The sequence below is a fragment of the Carcharodon carcharias genome, chromosome 18 (assembly GCF_017639515.1).
Source record: "Carcharodon carcharias isolate sCarCar2 chromosome 18, sCarCar2.pri, whole genome shotgun sequence".
Classification (NCBI taxonomy): domain Eukaryota; kingdom Metazoa; phylum Chordata; class Chondrichthyes; order Lamniformes; family Lamnidae; genus Carcharodon; species Carcharodon carcharias.
Genome location: NC_054484.1, coordinates 85,167,162 through 85,184,838, shown reverse-complemented (window position 1 = coordinate 85,184,838; position 17,677 = coordinate 85,167,162). Strand labels below are relative to the sequence as shown.

At 54.1% G+C, this 17,677-nt stretch overlaps 1 protein-coding gene across 1 annotated transcript in view; it reads right to left on the bottom strand.

Moving 5' to 3' along the window:
- The window catches only part of mbtps2 (membrane-bound transcription factor peptidase, site 2), a 155,648-nt gene extending 138,256 nt beyond the window's left edge, over positions 1-17,392 (bottom strand). Inside the window, exon 1 of the mRNA XM_041212041.1 lies at positions 17,274-17,392. Within this exon, the coding sequence (XP_041067975.1) occupies positions 17,274-17,348 (75 nt within the window). The 5' untranslated portion in view covers positions 17,349-17,392. The remainder of the gene's footprint in view (positions 1-17,273) is intronic.
- Between the last annotated feature and the right edge of the window lie 285 nt (positions 17,393-17,677).

Genomic DNA, 17,677 nt, shown 5'->3' with positions numbered 1-17,677 from the left:
CTCTCACCCTGTCACACTCTCTCTCACCCTGTCACACTCTCTCTCACCCTGTCACACTCTCTCTCTCTCTCTCACCCTGTCACACTCTCTCTCTCTCTCTCTCACCCTGTCACACTCTCTCTCTGTCACCCTGTCACACTCTCTCTCTCCCTCTCACCCTGTCACACTCTCTCTCTCTCTCTCTCTCTGTCACCCTGTCACACTCTCTCTCTCTCTCTCTCTGTCACCCTGTCACACACTCTCTCTCTCTCTGTCACCCTGTCACACACTCTCTCTCTCACCCTGTCACACTCTCTCTCACTCTCTCACCCTGTCACCCTGTCACACTCTCTCTCTCTCTCTCACCCTGTCACACTCTCTCTCTCTCTCTCTCACCCTGTCACACACTCTCTCTCTCTCTCACCCTGTCACACACTCTCTCTCTCTCACCCTGTCACACACTCTCTCTCTCTCACCCTGTCACACTCTCTCTCTCTCTCTCACCCTGTCACACTCTCTCTCTCTCTCTCACCCTGTCACACTCTCTCTCTCTCTCACCCTGTCACACACTTTCTCTCTCTCTCACCCTGTCACACTCTCTCTCACCCTGTCACACTCTCTCTCACCCTGTCACACTCTCTCTCTCTCTCTCTCACCCTGTCACACTCTCTCTCTGTCACCCTGTCACACTCTCTCTCTCCCTCTCACCCTGTCACACTCTCTCTCTCTCTCTCTCTGTCACCCTGTCACACTCTCTCTCTCTCTCTGTCACCCTGTCACACACTCTCTCTCTCTCTGTCACCCTGTCACACACTCTCTCTCTCACCCTGTCACACTCTCTCTCACTCTCTCACCCTGTCACCCTGTCACACTCTCTCTCTCTCTCTCACCCTGTCACACTCTCTCTCTCTCTCTCACCCTGTCACACACTCTCTCTCTCTCACCCTGTCACACTCTCTCTCTCTCTCTCACCCTGTCACACTCTCTCTCACTCTCTCACCCTGTCACCCTGTCACACTCTCTCTCTCTCTCTCACCCTGTCACACTCTCTCTCTCTCTCTCACCCTGTCACACACTCTCTCTCTCTCACCCTGTCACACTCTCTCTCTCTCTCTCACCCTGTCACACTCTCTCTCTCTCTCTCACCCTGTCACACTCTCTCTCTCTCTCACCCTGTCACACTCTCTCTCTCTCTCACCCTGTCACACTCTCTCTCTCTCTCACCCTGTCACACACTCTCTCTCTCTCACCCTGTCACACACTCTCTCTCTCTCTCACCCTGTCACACTCTCTCTCACCCTGTCACACTCTCTCTCACCCTGTCACACTCTCTCTCACCCTGTCACACTCTCTCTCACTCTCTCACCCTGTCACCCTGTCACACTCTCTCTCTCTCTCTCTCTGTCACCCTGTCACACACTCTCTCTCTCTCTGTCACCCTGTCACACACTCTCTCTCTCACCCTGTCACACTCTCTCTCACTCTCTCACCCTGTCACCCTGTCACACTCTCTCTCTCTCTCTCACCCTGTCACACTCTCTCTCTCTCTCTCACCCTGTCACACACTCTCTCTCTCTCACCCTGTCACACTCTCTCTCTCTCTCTCACCCTGTCACACTCTCTCTCTCTCTCTCTCTCTCTCACCCTGTCACACTCTCTCTCTCTCTCACCCTGTCACACACTCTCTCCCTCTCGCTCACCCTGTCACACAATCTCTCTCTCTCTCACCCTGTCACACTATCTCTCACCCTGTCACACTCTCTCTCTCTCTCTCACTCACCCTGTCACATTCTCTCTCTCTCTTTCTCACCCTGTCACACTCTCTCACCCTGTCACTCTCTCTCTCACCCTGTCACACTCTCTCTCGCACCGTCACACTCTCTCTCTCTCTCACCCAGTCACACACTCTCTCTCTCTCACCCTGTCACTCACTCTCTCTCTCTCACCCTGTCACTCACTCTCTCTCTCTCATCCTGTCACTCACTCTCTCTCTCTCACCCTGTCACACACTCTCTCTCTCTCTCACCCTGTCACACTCTCTCTCTCTCTCTCACCCTGTCACACTCTCTCTCTCTCTCACCCTGTCACACTCTCTCTCTCTCACCCTGTCACACACTCTCTCTCTCTCTCTCTCACCCTGTCACACTCTCTCTCACCCTGTCACACTCTCTCTCACCCTGTCACACTCTCTCTCACCCTGTCACACTCTCTCTCTCTCTCTCTCACCCTGTCACACTCTCTCTCTCTCTCTCACCCTGTCACACTCTCTCTCTGTCACCCTGTCACACTCTCTCTCTCCCTCTCACCCTGTCACACTCTCTCTCTCTCTCTCACCCTCTCACACACTCTCTCTCTCTCACCCTGTCACACTCTCTCTCTCTCTCTCACCCTGTCACACTCTCTCTCTCTCTCTCTCTCTCTCACCCTGTCACACTCTCTCTCTCTCACCCTGTCACACACTCTCTCCCTCTCGCTCACCCTGTCACACAATCTCTCTCTCTCTCACCCTGTCACACTATCTCTCACCCTGTCACACTCTCTCTCTCTCTCTCACTCACCCTCTCACATTCTCTCTCTCTCTTTCTCACCCTGTCACACTCTCTCACCCTGTCACTCTCTCTCTCACCCTGTCACACTCTCTCTCGCACCGTCACACTCTCTCTCTCTCTCTCACCCAGTCACACACTCTCTCTCTCTCACCCTGTCACTCACTCTCTCTCTCTCACCCTGTCACTCACTCTCTCTCTCTCATCCTGTCACTCACTCTCTCTCTCTCACCCTGTCACACACTCTCTCTCTCTCTCACCCTGTCACACTCTCTCTCTCTCTCTCACCCTGTCACACTCTCTCTCTCTCTCTCACCCTGTCACACTCTCTCTCTCTCTCTCACCCTGTCACACTCTCTCTCTCTCTCACCCTGTCACACACTCTCTCTCTCTCTCTCACCCTGTCACACTCTCTCTCACCCTGTCACACTCTCTCTCACCCTGTCACACTCTCTCTCTTACCCTGTCACACTCTCTCTCACCCTGTCACACTCTCTCTCTCTCTCTCTCACCCTGTCACACTCTCTCTCTCTCTCTCACCCTGTCACACTCTCTCTCTGTCACCCTGTCACACTCTCTCTCTCCCTCTCACCCTGTCACACTCTCTCTCTCTCTCTCTCTCTGTCACCCTGTCACACTCTCTCTCTCTCTCTCTCTGTCACCCTGTCACACACTCTCTCTCTCTCTGTCACCCTGTCACACACTCTCTCTCTCACCCTGTCACACTCTCTCTCACTCTCTCACCCTGTCACCCTGTCACACTCTCTCTCTCTCTCTCACCCTGTCACACTCTCTCTCTCTCTCTCACCCTCTCACACACTCTCTCTCTCTCACCCTGTCACACTCTCTCTCTCTCTCTCACCCTGTCACACTCTCTCTCTCTCTCTCACCCTGTCACACTCTCTCTCTCTCTCACCCTGTCACACACTTTCTCTCTCTCTCACCCTGTCACACTCTCTCTCACCCTGTCACACTCTCTCTCACCCTGTCACACTCTCTCTCTCTCTCTCTCACCCTGTCACACTCTCTCTCTGTCACCCTGTCACACTCACTCTCTCCCTCTCACCCTGTCACACTCTCTCTCTCTCTCTCTCTCTGTCACCCTGTCACACTCTCTCTCTCTCTCTCTCTCTCTGTCACCCTGTCACACACTCTCTCTCTCACCCTGTCACACTCTCTCTCACTCTCTCACCCTGTCACCCTGTCACACTCTCTCTCTCTCTCTCTCACCCTGTCACACTCTCTCTCTCTCTCTCACCCTGTCACACACTCTCTCTCTCTCTCACCCTGTCACACACTCTCTCTCTCTCACCCTGTCACACTCTCTCTCTCTCTCTCACCCTGTCACACTCTCTCTCACTCTCTCACCCTGTCACCCTGTCACACTCTCTCTCTCTCTCTCACCCTGTCACACTCTCTCTCTCTCTCTCACCCTGTCACACACTCTCTCTCTCTCACCCTGTCACACTCTCTCTCTCTCTCTCACCCTGTCACACTCTCTCTCTCTCTCTCACCCTGTCACACTCTCTCTCTCTCTCACCCTGTCACACTCTCTCTCTCTCTCACCCTGTCACACACTCTCTCTCTCTCACCCTGTCACACACTCTCTCTCTCTCTCACCCTGTCACACTCTCTCTCACCCTGTCACACTCTCTCTCACCCTGTCACACTCTCTCTCACTCTCTCACCCTGTCACACTCTCTCTCACTCTCTCACCCTGTCACCCTGTCACACTCTCTCTCTCTCTCTCTCTGTCACCCTGTCACACACTCTCTCTCTCTCTGTCACCCTGTCACACACTCTCTCTCTCACCCTGTCACACTCTCTCTCACTCTCTCACCCTGTCACCCTGTCACACTCTCTCTCTCTCTCTCTCACCCTGTCACACTCTCTCTCTCTCTCTCACCCTGTCACACACTCTCTCTCTCTCACCCTGTCACACTCTCTCTCTCTCTCTCACCCTGTCACACTCTCTCTCTCTCTCTCACCCTGTCACACTCTCTCTCTCTCTCACCCTCTCACACTCTCTCTCTCTCTCACCCTGTCACACTCTCTCTCTCTCTCACCCTGTCACACACTCTCTCTCTCTCACCCTGTCACACACTCTCTCTCTCTCTCACCCTGTCACACACTCTCTCACCCTGTCACACTCTCTCTCACCCTGTCACACTCTCTCTCACCCTGTCACACTCTCTCTCACCCTGTCACACTCTCTCTCACCCTGTCACACTCTCTCTCTCTCTCTCTCACCCTGTCACACTCTCTCTCTGTCACCCTGTCACACTCTCTCTCTCCCTCTCACCCTGTCACACTCTCTCTCTCCCTCTCTCTCTCTGTCACCCTGTCACACTCTCTCTCTCTCTCTGTCACCCTGTCACACACTCTCTCTCTCTCTGTCACCCTGTCACACACTCTCTCTCTCACCCTGTCACCCTGTCACACACTCTCTCTCTCACCCTGTCACACTCTCTCTCACTCTCTCACCCTGTCACCCTGTCACACTCTCTCTCTCTCTCTCACCCTGTCACACTCTCTCTCTCTCTCACCCTGTCACACTCTCTCTCTCTCTCACCCTGTCACACTCTCTCTCTCTCTCACCCTGTCACTCTCTCTCTCTCTCTCTCTCTCTCACCCTGTCACACTCTCTCTCTCTCTCTCTCACTCACCCTGTCACATTCTCTCTCTCTCTTTCTCACCCTGTCACATTCTCTCTCTCTCTTTCTCACCCTGTCACTCTCTCTCTCTCGCACCCTGTTACGCACTCTCTCTCTCTCACCCTGTCACGCACTCTCTCTCTCTCACCCTGTCACACTCTCTCTCTCTCTCACCCTGTCACACACTCTCTCTCTCTCACCCTGTCACACACTCTCTCTCTCTCTCACCCTGTCACACTCTCTCTCGCACCCTGTCACACTCTCTCTCGCACCCTGTCACACTCTCTCTCGCACCCTGTCACACTCTCTCTCGCACCCTGTCACACTCTCTCTCGCACCCTGTCACACTCTCTCTCGCACCCTGTCTCTCTCTCGCACCGTCACTCTCTCTCTCGAACCCTGTCACACTCTCTCTCGCACCCTGTCACACTCTCTCTCTCTCACCCAGTCACACACTCTCTCTCTCACCCTGTCACACTCTCTCTCTCTCTCACCCTGTCACACTCTCTCTCTCTCTCTCACCCTGTCACACTCTCTCTCTCTCTCACCCTGTCACACTCTCTCTCTCTCTCTCTCAGCCTGTCACACACTCTCTCTCTCTCACCCTGTCACTCTCTCTCTCTCACCCTGTCACACTCTCTCTCTCTCTCACCCTGTCACACACTCACTCTCTCACACCCTGTCACACACACCCTCTCTCACCCGGTCACACTCTCACTCTCTCTCACCCTGTCACACACTCCCTCTCTCACCCTGTCACACTCTCTCTCTCTCTCACCCTGTCACACTCTCTCTCTCTCTCTCACCCTGTCACACTCTCTCTCTCTCTCACCCTGTCACACTCTCTCTCTCTCTCTCACCCTGTCACACTCTCTCTCTCTCTCACCCTGTCACACTCTCTCTCTCTCTCTCTCTCACCCTGTCACACTCTCTCTCTCTCTCTCTCACCCTGTCACACACTCTCTCTCTCTCACCCTGTCACTCTCTCTCTCTCTCACCCTGTCACTCTCTCTCTCTCACCCTGTCACACTCTCTCTCTCTCTCACCCTGTCACACACTCACTCTCTCACACCCTGTCACACACTCACTCTCCCACACCCTGTCACACACTCACTCTCTCACACCCTGTCACACACTCACTCTCTCACACCCTGTCACACACTCCCTCTCTCACCCTGTCACACTCTCACTCTCTCTCACCCTGTCACACACTCCCTCTCTCACCCTGTCACACTCTCTCTCTCTCTCACCCTGTCACACTCTCTCTCTCTCTCTCACCCTGTCACACACTCTCTCTCTCTCACCCTGTCACACTCTCTCTCTCTCTCTCACCCTGTCACTCTCTCTCTCACCCTGTCACACTCTCTCTCTCTCACCCTGTCACACACTCACTCTCTCACACCCTGTCACACACTCCCTCTCTCACCCTGTCACACTCTCACTCTCTCTCACCCTGTCACACACTCCCTCTCTCACCCTGTCACACTCTCTCTCTCTCTCACCCTGTCACACTCTCTCTCTCTCACACCCTGTCACACTCTCTCTCTCTCACACCCTGTCACACTCTCTCTCTCTCTCTCACCCTGTCACACTCTCTCTCTCTCACCCTGTCACACTCTCTCTCTCTCTCTCACCCTGTCACACACTCTCTCTCTCTCACCCTGTCACACTCTCTCTCTCTCTCTCACCCTGTCACACTCTCTCTCTCTCTCTCACCCTGTCACACTCTCTCTCTCTCTCACCCTGTCACACTCTCTCTCTCTCTCACCCTGTCACACACTCTCTCTCTCTCACCCTGTCACACACTCTCTCTCTCTCTCACCCTGTCACACTCTCTCTCACCCTGTCACACTCTCTCTCACCCTGTCACACTCTCTCTCACCCTGTCACACTCTCTCTCACCCTGTCACACTCTCTCTCACTCTCTCACCCTGTCACCCTGTCACACTCTCTCTCTCTCTCTCACCCTGTCACACTCTCTCTCTCTCTCTCACCCTCTCACACACTCTCTCTCTCTCACCCTGTCACACTCTCTCTCTCTCTCTCACCCTGTCACACTCTCTCTCTCTCTCTCACCCTGTCACACTCTCTCTCTCTCTCACCCTGTCACACACTTTCTCTCTCTCTCACCCTGTCACACTCTCTCTCACCCTGTCACACTCTCTCTCACCCTGTCACACTCTCTCTCTCTCTCTCTCACCCTGTCACACTCTCTCTGTCACCCTGTCACACTCACTCTCTCCCTCTCACCCTGTCACACTCTCTCTCTCTCTCTCTCTCTGTCACCCTGTCACACTCTCTCTCTCTCTCTCTCTGTCACCCTGTCACACACTCTCTCTCTCACCCTGTCACACTCTCTCTCACTCTCTCACCCTGTCACCCTGTCACACTCTCTCTCTCTCTCTCTCACCCTGTCACACTCTCTCTCTCTCTCTCACCCTGTCACACACTCTCTCTCTCTCTCACCCTGTCACACACTCTCTCTCTCTCACCCTGTCACACTCTCTCTCTCTCTCTCACCCTGTCACACTCTCTCTCACTCTCTCACCCTGTCACCCTGTCACACTCTCTCTCTCTCTCTCACCCTGTCACACTCTCTCTCTCTCTCTCACCCTGTCACACTCTCTCTCTCTCTCACCCTGTCACACTCTCTCTCTCTCTCTCACCCTGTCACACTCTCTCTCTCTCTCTCACCCTGTCACACTCTCTCTCTCTCACCCTGTCACACTCTCTCTCTCTCTCACCCTGTCACACACTCTCTCTCTCTCACCCTGTCACACACTCTCTCTCTCTCTCACCCTGTCACACTCTCTCTCACCCTGTCACACTCTCTCTCACCCTGTCACACTCTCTCTCACCCTGTCACACTCTCTCTCACCCTGTCACACTCTCTCTCACCCTGTCACACTCTCTCTCACTCTCTCACCCTGTCACCCTGTCACACTCTCTCTCTCTCTCTCTGTCACCCTGTCACACACTCTCTCTCTCTGTCACCCTGTCACACACTCTCTCTCTCACCCTGTCACACTCTCTCTCACTCTCTCACCCTGTCACCCTGTCACACTCTCTCTCTCTCTCTCACCCTGTCACACTCTCTCTCTCTCTCTCACCCTGTCACACACTCTCTCTCTCACCCTGTCACACTCTCTCTCTCTCTCTCACCCTGTCACACTCTCTCTCTCTCTCTCACCCTGTCACACTCTCTCTCTCTCTCTCACCCTGTCACACTCTCTCTCTCTCTCACCCTGTCACACTCTCTCTCTCTCTCACCCTGTCACACTCTCTCTCTCTCTCACCCTGTCACACACTCTCTCTCTCTCACCCTGTCACACACTCTCTCTCTCTCTCACCCTGTCACACACTCTCTCACCCTGTCACACTCTCTCTCACCCTGTCACACTCTCTCTCACCCTGTCACACTCTCTCTCACCCTGTCACACTCTCTCTCACCCTGTCACACTCTCTCTCTCTCTCTCTCACCCTGTCACACTCTCTCTCTGTCACCCTGTCACACTCTCTCTCTCCCTCTCACCCTGTCACACTCTCTCTCTCCCTCTCTCTCTCTGTCACCCTGTCACACTCTCTCTCTCTCTCTGTCACCCTGTCACACACTCTCTCTCTCTCTGTCACCCTGTCACACACTCTCTCTCTCACCCTGTCACCCTGTCACACACTCTCTCTCTCACCCTGTCACACTCTCTCTCACTCTCTCACCCTGTCACCCTGTCACACTCTCTCTCTCTCTCACCCTGTCACACTCTCTCTCTCTCTCACCCTGTCACACTCTCTCTCTCTCTCACCCTGTCACACTCTCTCTCTCTCTCACCCTGTCACTCTCTCTCTCTCTCTCTCTCTCTCACCCTGTCACACTCTCTCTCTCTCTCTCTCACTCACCCTGTCACATTCTCTCTCTCTCTTTCTCACCCTGTCACATTCTCTCTCTCTCTTTCTCACCCTGTCACTCTCTCTCTCTCGCACCCTGTTACGCACTCTCTCTCTCTCACCCTGTCACGCACTCTCTCTCTCTCACCCTGTCACACTCTCTCTCTCTCTCACCCTGTCACACACTCTCTCTCTCTCACCCTGTCACACACTCTCTCTCTCTCACCCTGTCACACACTCTCTCTCTCTCTCACCCTGTCACACTCTCTCTCGCACCCTGTCACACTCTCTCTCGCACCCTGTCACACTCTCTCTCGCACCCTGTCACACTCTCTCTCGCACCCTGTCACACTCTCTCTCGCACCCTGTCACACTCTCTCTCGCACCCTGTCTCTCTCTCGCACCGTCACTCTCTCTCTCGAACCCTGTCACACTCTCTCTCGCACCCTGTCACACTCTCTCTCTCTCACCCAGTCACACACTCTCTCTCTCACCCTGTCACACTCTCTCTCTCTCTCACCCTGTCACACTCTCTCTCTCTCTCTCACCCTGTCACACTCTCTCTCTCTCTCACCCTGTCACACTCTCTCTCTCTCTCTCTCACCCTGTCACACACTCTCTCTCTCTCACCCTGTCACTCTCTCTCTCTCACCCTGTCACACTCTCTCTCTCACCCTGTCACACTCTCTCTCTCTCTCACCCTGTCACACACTCACTCTCTCACACCCTGTCACACACACCCTCTCTCACCCGGTCACACTCTCACTCTCTCTCACCCTGTCACACACTCCCTCTCTCACCCTGTCACACTCTCTCTCTCTCTCACCCTGTCACACTCTCTCTCTCTCTCTCACCCTGTCACACTCTCTCTCTCTCTCTCACCCTGTCACACTCTCTCTCTCTCTCACCCTGTCACACTCTCTCTCTCTCTCACCCTGTCACACTCTCTCTCTCTCTCTCTCTCTCACCCTGTCACACTCTCTCTCTCTCTCTCTCACCCTGTCACACACTCTCTCTCTCTCACCCTGTCACTCTCTCTCTCTCTCACCCTGTCACTCTCTCTCTCTCACCCTGTCACACTCTCTCTCTCTCTCACCCTGTCACACACTCACTCTCTCACACCCTGTCACACACTCACTCTCCCACACCCTGTCACACACTCACTCTCTCACACCCTGTCACACACTCACTCTCTCACACCCTGTCACACACTCCCTCTCTCACCCTGTCACACTCTCACTCTCTCTCACCCTGTCACACACTCCCTCTCTCACCCTGTCACACTCTCTCTCTCTCTCACCCTGTCACACTCTCTCTCTCTCTCTCACCCTGTCACACACTCTCTCTCTCTCACCCTGTCACACTCTCTCTCTCTCTCTCACCCTGTCACTCTCTCTCTCACCCTGTCACACTCTCTCTCTCTCACCCTGTCACACACTCACTCTCTCACACCCTGTCACACACTCCCTCTCTCACCCTGTCACACTCTCACTCTCTCTCACCCTGTCACACACTCCCTCTCTCACCCTGTCACACTCTCTCTCTCTCTCACCCTGTCACACTCTCTCTCTCTCACACCCTGTCACACTCTCTCTCTCTCTCTCACCCTGTCACACTCTCTCTCTCTCACCCTGTCACACTCTCTCTTTCTCTCACCCTGTCACACTCTCTCTCTCTCACCCTGTCACACTCTCTCTCTCTCTCACCCTGTCACACTCTCTCTCTATCACCCTGTCACACTCTCTCTCTCTCACCCTGTCACACTCTCTCTCTCTCTCTCACCCTGTCAGTCACTCTCTCTCTCACCCTGTCACACACACTCTCTCACTCACCCTGGCACACACTCTCTCTCTCACTCACCCTGTCACACACTCTCTCTCTCACTCACCCTGTCACACACTCTCTCTCTCACCCTGTCACACACTCTCTCTCTCACCCTGTCACACTCTCTCTCTCTCTCACCCTGTCACACTCTCTCTCTCTCACCCTGTCACACTCTCTCTCTCTCACCCTGTCACACACTCTCTCTCTCTCACCCTGTCACACACTCTCTCTCACCCTGTCACACTCTCTCTCTCTCACCCTGTCACACACTCTCTCTCTCTCTCACCCTGTCACACACTCTCTCTCTCTCTCACCCAGTCACACACTCTCTCTCTCTCTCTCACCCAGTCACACACTCTCTCTCTCTCTCTCACCTTGTCACACACTCTCTCTCTCTCTCACCCTGTCACACACTCTCTCTCTCTCTCACCCTGTCACACACTCTCTCTCTCTCTCTCTCTCACCCTGTCACTCTCTCTCTCACCCTGTCACACTCTCTCTCTCTCTCACCCTGTCACACTCTCTCTCTCTCACCCTGTCACACTCTCTCTCTCTCTCACCCTGTCACACTCTCTCTCTCTCTCACCCTGTCACACTCTCTGTCTCTCTCTCACCCTGTCACACTCTCTGTCTCTCTCTCACCCTGTCACACTCTCTGTCTCTCTCTCACCCTGTCACACTCTCTGTCTCTCTCTCACCCTGTCACACTCTCTGTCTCTCTCTCACCCTGTCACACTCTCTGTCTCTCACCCTGTCACACTCTCTGTCTCTCTCACCCTGTCACACTCTCTCTCTCTCACCCTGTCACACACTCCCTCTCTCACCCTGTCACTCTCTCTGACTCTCACCCTGTCACACTCTCTCTCTCTCTCACCCTGTCAGACACTCTCTCTCTCACCCTGTCACACACAATCTCTCACTCACCCTGTCACACACAATCTCTCACTCACCCTGGCACACACTCTCTCTCTCACTCACCCTGTCACACACTCTCTCTCTCACTCACCCTGTCACACACTCTCTCTCTCACCCTGTCTCACACTCTCTCTCTCACCCTGTCTCACACTCTCTCTCTCACCCTGTCACACTCTCTCTCTCTCACCCTGTCACACACTCTCTCCCTCACCCTGTCACACACTCTCTCTCTCTCACCCTGTCACACACTCTCTCTCTCTCACCCTGTCACATACTCTCTCTCACCCTGTCACACTCTCTCTCTCTCACCCTGTCACACACTCTCTCTCTCTCTCAACCTGTCACACACTCTCTCTCTCTCTCAACCTGTCACACACTCTCTCTCTCTCTCACCCAGTCACACACTCTCTCTCTCTCTCACCCAGTCACACACTCTCTCTCTCTCTCACCCAGTCACACACTCTCTCTCTCTCTCACCCAGTCACACACTCTCTCTCTCTCTCACCCAGTCACACACTCTCTCTCTCTCTCACCCAGTCACACACTCTCTCTCTCTCTCACCCAGTCACACACTCTCTCTCTCTCTCACCCAGTCACACACTCTCTCTCTCTCTCACCCAGTCACACACTCTCTCTCTCTCTCACCCAGTCACACACTCTCTCTCTCTCTCTCACCTTGTCACACACTCTCTCTCTCTCTCACCCTGTCACACACTCTCTCTCTCTCTCACCCTGTCACACTCTCTCTCTCTCTCTCTCTCTCTCACCCTGTCCTACACTCTCTCACCCTGTCACACTCTCTCTCTCACCCTGTCACACTCTCTCTCTCTCTCTCTCTCTCTCTCACCCTGTCCTACACTCTCTCACCCTGTCACACTCTCTCTCTCACCCTGTCACACTCTCTCCCTCTCTCACCCTGTCACACTCTCTCTCTCTCTCTCACCCTGTCACACTCTCTCTCTCTCTCTCTCTCACCCTGTCACACTCTCTCTCTCTCTCTCACCCTGTCACACACTCTCTCTCTCTCTCACCCAGTCACACACTCTCTCTCTCTCTCACCCAGTCACACACTCTCTCTCTCTCTCACCCAGTCACACACTCTCTCTCTCACGCTGTCACACACTCTCTCTCTCATGCTGTCACACACTCTCTCTCACGCTGTCACACACACTCTCTCTCACGCTGTCACACACTCTCTCTCTCATGCTGTCACACACTCTCTCTCTCACGCTGTCACACACTCTCTCTCTCACGCTGTCACACACACTCTCTCTCACGCTGTCACACACTCTCTCTCTCTCACACACTCTCTCTCTCACGCTGTCAAACACTCTCTCTCCCATGCTGTCACACACTCTCCCCCTCCCACGCTGTCACACACTCTCCCCCTCCCACGCTGTCACACACTCTCTCTCTCTCACGCTGTCACACACTCTCTCTCTCTCACGCTGTCACACACTCTCTCTCTCTCACGCTGTCACACACTCTCTCTCTCTCACGCTGTCACACACTCTCTCTCCCTCACGCTGTCACACACTCTCTCTCTCTCACCCTGTCACACACTCTCTCTCCCTGTCACACTCTCTCTCTCTCTCTCCCTGTCACACTCTCTCTCTCACCCTGTCACACTCTCTCTCTCTCTCACCCTGTCACACACTCTCTCTCTCTCACCCTGTCACACTCTCTCTCTCTCTCTCACCCTGTCACACTCTCTCTCTCTCTCACCCTGTCACACTCTCTCTCTCTCTCACCCTGTCACACTCTCTCTCTCTCTCTCTCACCCTGTCACACTCACTCTCTCTCTCACCCTGTCACACTCACTCTCTCTCTCACCCTGTCACACTCACTCTCTCTCTCACCCTGTCACACTCTCTCTCTCTCTCTCACCCTGTCACACACTCTCTCTCTCTCACCCTGTCACACTCTCTCTCTCTCTCTCACCCTGTCACTCTCTCTCTCTCACCCTGTCACACTCTCTCTCTCTCTCACCCTGTCACACACTCACTCTCTCACACCCTGTCACACACTCCCTCTCTCACCCTGTCACACTCTCACTCTCTCTCACCCTGTCACACACTCCCTCTCTCACCCTGTCACACTCTCTCTCTCTCTCACCCTGTCACACTCTCTCTCTCTCTCTCACCCTGTCACACACTCTCTCTCTCTCACCCTGTCACACTCTCTCTCTCTCTCTCACCCTGTCACTCTCTCTCTCTCACCCTGTCACACTCTCTCTCTCTCTCACCCTGTCACACACTCACTCTCTCACACCCTGTCACACACTCCCTCTCTCACCCTGTCACACTCTCACTCTCTCTCACCCTGTCACACACTCCCTCTCTCACCCTGTCACACTCTCTCTCTCTCTCACCCTGTCACACTCTCTCTCTCTCTCACCCTGTCACACTCTCTCTCTCTCTCTCACCCTGTCACACTCTCTCTCTCTCACCCTGTCACACTCTCTCTCTCTCACCCTGTCACACTCTCTCTCTCTCTCACCCTGTCACACTCTCTCTCTCTCACCCTGTCACACTCTCTCTCTCTCTCACCCTGTCACACTCTCTCTCTCTCACCCTGTCACACTCTCTCTCTCTCACCCTGTCACACTCTCTCTCTCTCTCTCACCCTGTCAGTCACTCTCTCTCTCACCCTGTCACACACACTCTCTCACTCACCCTGGCACACACTCTCTCTCTCACTCACCCTGTCACACACTCTCTCTCTCACTCACCCTGTCACACACTCTCTCTCTCACCCTGTCACACACTCTCTCTCTCACCCTGTCACACTCTCTCTCTCTCTCACCCTGTCACACTCTCTCTCTCTCACCCTGTCACACTCTCTCTCTCTCACCCTGTCACACACTCTCTCTCTCTCACCCTGTCACACACTCTCTCTCACCCTGTCACACTCTCTCTCTCTCACCCTGTCACACACTCTCTCTCTCTCTCACCCTGTCACACACTCTCTCTCTCTCTCACCCAGTCACACACTCTCTCTCTCTCTCTCTCACCCAGTCACACACTCTCTCTCTCTCACCTTGTCACACACTCTCTCTCTCTCTCACCCTGTCACACACTCTCTCTCTCTCTCACCCTGTCACACACTCTCTCTCTCTCTCTCTCTCTCACCCTGTCACTCTCTCTCTCACCCTGTCACACTCTCTCTCTCTCTCACCCTGTCACACTCTCTCTCTCTCTCACCCTGTCACACTCTCTCTCTCTCTCACCCTGTCACACTCTCTGTCTCTCTCTCACCCTGTCACACTCTCTGTCTCTCTCTCACCCTGTCACACTCTCTCTCTCTCACCCTGTCACACTCTCTCTCTCTCACCCTGTCACACACTCCCTCTCTCACCCTGTCACTCTCTCTGACTCTCACCCTGTCACACTCTCTCTCTCTCTCACCCTGTCAGACACTCTCTCTCTCACCCTGTCACACACAATCTCTCACTCACCCTGGCACACACTCTCTCTCTCACTCACCCTGTCACACACTCTCTCTCTCACTCACCCTGTCACACACTCTCTCTCTCACCCTGTCTCACACTCTCTCTCTCACCCTGTCACACTCTCTCTCTCTCACCCTGTCACACTCTCTCTCTCTCACCCTGTCACACACTCTCTCCCTCACCCTGTCACACACTCTCTCTCTCTCACCCTGTCACACACTCTCTCTCTCTCACCCTGTCACATACTCTCTCTCTCTCACCCTGTCACACTCTCTCTCTCTCACCCTGTCACACTCTCTCTCTCTCACCCTGTCACACACTCTCTCTCTCTCTCAACCTGTCACACACTCTCTCTCTCTCTCAACCTGTCACACACTCTCTCTCTCTCTCACCCAGTCACACACTCTCTCTCTCTCTCACCCAGTCACACACTCTCTCTCTCTCTCACCCAGTCACACACTCTCTCTCTCTCTCACCCAGTCACACACTCTCTCTCTCTCTCACCCAGTCACACACTCTCTCTCTCTCTCACCCAGTCACACACTCTCTCTCTCTCTCTCACCCAGTCACACACTCTCTCTCTCACCCAGTCACACACTCTCTCTCTCTCTCACCCAGTCACACACTCTCTCTCTCTCTCACCCTGTCACACTCTCTCTCTCTCTCTCTCTCTCACCCTGTCCTACACTCTCTCACCCTGTCACACTCTCTCTCTCACCCTGTCACACTCTCTCCCTCTCTCACCCTGTCACACTCTCTCCCTCTCACCCTGTCACACTCTCTCTCTCTCACCCTGTCACACTCTCTCTCTCTCTCTCTCTCACCCTGTCACACTCTCTCTCTCTCTCTCTCTCTCTCACCCTGTCACACTCTCTCTCTCTCTCTCACCCTGTCACACACTCTCTCTCTCTCTCACCCAGTCACACTCTCTCTCTCTCTCTCACCCAGTCACACTCTCTCTCTCTCTCACCCAGTCACACACTCTCTCTCTCTCTCACCCAGTCACACACTCTCTCTCTCACGCTGTCACACACTCTCTCTCTCATGCTGTCACACACTCTCTCTCACGCTGTCACACACACTCTCTCTCACGCTGTCACACACTCTCTCTCTCATGCTGTCACACACTCTCTCTCTCACGCTGTCACACACTCTCTCTCTCACGCTGTCACACACACTCTCTCTCACGCTGTCACACACTCTCTCTCTCTCACACACTCTCTCTCTCACGCTGTCAAACACTCTCTCTGCCATGCTGTCACACACTCTCCCCCTCCCACGCTGTCACACACTCTCTCTCTCTCACGCTGTCACACACTCTCTCTCTCTCACGCTGTCACACACTCTCTCTCTCTCACGCTGTCACACACTCTCTCTCCCTCACGCTGTCACACACTCTCTCTCCCTCACGCTGTCACACACTCTCTCAAGCTGTCACACACTCTCTCTCTCACACACTCACACTCTCCCGCTGTCACACACTCTCTCTCTCACACACTCACTCTCTCCCGCTGTCACACACTCTCTCTCTCTCTCTCACCCTGTCACACACTCTCTCTCTCTCTCTCTCACCCTGTCACACACACTCTCTCTCTCACCCTGTCACACACACTCTCTCTCTCACCCTGTCACACACACTCTCTCACCCTGTCACACACACTCTCTCACCCTGTCACACTCTCTCTCTCTCACTCTCTCCCTGTCACACTCTCTCTCTCTCTCTCTCTCTCCCTGTCACACACTCTCTCTCCCTGTCACACTCTCTCTCTCTCTCTCCCTGTCACACTCTCTCTCTCACCCTGTCACACTCTCTCTCTCTCACCCTGTCACACTCTCTCTCTCTCACCCTGTCACACACTCTCTCTCTCTCACCCTGTCACACACTCTCTCTCTCTCACCCTGTCACACACTCTCTCTCTCTCACCCTGTCACACACTCTCTCTCTCTCACCCTGTCACACTCTCTCTCTCTCACCCTGTCACACACTCTCTCTCTCTCACCCTGTCACTCTCTCTCTCTCACCTTCAACAGTGAGTCTCCCAGGGAAACCGCGCACCAAATCCCCACCGGAAACAGGAGAGCGGAGAGAGGAACCATCTTCCCGGAAATGACGAAATGAGAAACTTCCGCGCGACCGGATATACGTCACGAAGGGAGACAAGTAGTGTGTGTGTGTCCTGGAGAGAGAGAGACAAGGAGGGTGTGTGTGTGTCCTGGAGAGAGAGAGACAAGGAGGGTGTGTGTGTGTCCTGGAGAGAGAGAGAGAGAGAGAGACAAGGAGGGTGTGTGTGTGTCCTGGAGAGAGAGAGAGAGAGAGAGAGACAAGCAGCGTGTGTGTGTGTGCTGGAGAGAGAGAGAGAGACAAGGAGGGTGTGTGTGTGTGCTGGAGAGAGAGAGAGAGACAAGGAGGGTGTGTGTGTGTGCTG